At 40.8% G+C, this 1,862-nt stretch overlaps 1 protein-coding gene across 1 annotated transcript; it reads right to left on the bottom strand.

The window, feature by feature from the left end:
- Nucleotides 1-1,076: 1,076 nt before the first annotated feature.
- Nucleotides 1,077-1,544, bottom strand: LOC142346108 (uncharacterized). Its single transcript, XM_075398611.1, has one exon. The coding sequence runs from the start codon at nucleotides 1,542-1,544 to the stop codon at nucleotides 1,077-1,079; it is 468 nt and encodes a 155-aa protein (XP_075254726.1).
- Between the last annotated feature and the right edge of the window lie 318 nt (nucleotides 1,545-1,862).

Raw genomic sequence — 1,862 nt, 5'->3', positions numbered from 1 at the left:
AAAATTAGCCTTCCACAGACGCGTAATATACCGTTCTTATCAAGCATTGGGTTTAACGACCTGTGTTTGAATTTCGGGTCCAGTTTACGGCTACTTTTTAGCAACTCGATGACGGTTGGGAAGCTACTGACTTGCGACATTTGTATCAAGTAAGATTTTGATAATTCAAGGTCTTCAACAGTGTATTGATGGTGATTGTCACGCTGTTTTTTCGCTCTGTAGATCAGATTGAAAACATTAGCTGTCGTTAGCAAAATCTTTGTCCATGTTGAAAACTGTTTAGGGTCGAGTACTGGTGTCTTGCTTCTTAAGGCAGATCGTGTTGTTGCAGCACAAATCGGCATTTGCTTTGTAGGTCTACAAAAGACATCATTTGTGGAGAGAAAATCTGGTGGCTTCAACCATTTTGCTTCAATTTACTTGGGTTCTAAACCACGAGTACAATGATCAGCTGGGTTTAAGTTTGTCGCAATATGATTCCAATTGTCAGGTTTGCTTTTTACTTTTATTTTTGCAATGCGATTAGCAACAAAAACTGGTTGCTTCTTTGAAGAACCAATCCAGTCAAGGACAACTTGACTATCCGTCCAATAAAAAACATTGCTCATTTCAACAGAGAGTTCATCTCTAACAAAATTCAGGAGTCGAACACTTGTGACAGATGCCTCTAGTTCCAACTTTGGAACGCTCAACTGTTTTACGGGCGCTACTTTGCATTTCCCGATCACGAATGCAGTTTGTAATTCGTTGCTGGTCTGATTCAAGCTCTTGAGGTAGACAACAGCACACGTTGCAACAATCGATGCATCAACAAAAACATGCAACTGGTTCTCTGTCTCCAGTAGATTCTGTGTTGTCATCTGTCGTAGAATTTCAGGTTGAAGCATAGAGTGATAACTGTTAAGGAGCTTTTGTAAGGGATGAAGAAGTTCAAGTGGGAGTGGCTCGTCCCATTTTCTACCTAACTTCCAAAGTTGCTGAAGAAGAATTTTGAACTTTATTGTCATTGGGCCAAGAAACCCAATTGGGTCAAAAATTGATGACACCAGACTGAAAAGTTTCCGTTGAGTGTATTGTTACGCTTCTTTAAGGAATTCTCCTAGGGATTTCATGAAAAATGTATCTTTTTCAAGGTTCCATTTTTGCCCGAGGATTCTTGTTTCACTCTTGGGCTCCTCGAGGTCTTCTGGAGTAATACACTGAAGAGCCTGTTGATGGTTTGACAGGAATTTGGTGAGGCGGAAACCACCGGCTCTCAGGCAGTTCTTTACTTCAAATGCAGTCGCGTTGGCATTTTCAGGAGAGTCGAAGGACTGGATGTAGTCATCCATATAAAAATAAGACTTTATAGCACTCTGTGCTTTTGGATATGTCTCGACGTTGTCCTCTGCGCCTCTGTTTAAGACAAAAATTGCACAAGATGGTGAGCAAGTTGCACCAAAAATCAATCTGGTGAATTGAAACTGTCGCACATCATTGTCAATAGACCATAGGAAACGTAGTGCAGATTGATCTTCATTTCGGATGCCGATTTGCATGAACATTCCTTCAATGTCTGCCAAAATAGCAATAGCTTTTTCACGAAATCTGACCAAAATTCCTATTAGACTGTTTAAGAGGTCTGGTCCTGTTAGAAGATTGGAATTTAGTGACTCGCCTTTGAATTTTCACGCTGCATTGGCGACATGACGCACTTTGTTTGGTTTGTTTGCGCTTTGAACAGGGTGATGCGGCAAGTGCCATATTTTCTCAGGATGTGGGTCTGTCATTTGCACTGGCTTGACGTAAATTTTCTCGAGATATGTGACAAGAGTCTGTTGGTACATGTCACTTAGTTTTGGATCATTATTAAGTCGTTTGTT

This window comes from Convolutriloba macropyga, chromosome 9, assembly GCF_964194025.1.
Source record: "Convolutriloba macropyga chromosome 9, txConMacr16.3, whole genome shotgun sequence".
In the NCBI taxonomy this organism is placed as follows: domain Eukaryota; kingdom Metazoa; phylum Xenacoelomorpha; order Acoela; family Convolutidae; genus Convolutriloba; species Convolutriloba macropyga.
The sequence above is the reverse complement of the archived record's forward strand: the minus strand, read 5'-3'. Positions and strand labels throughout refer to the sequence as shown.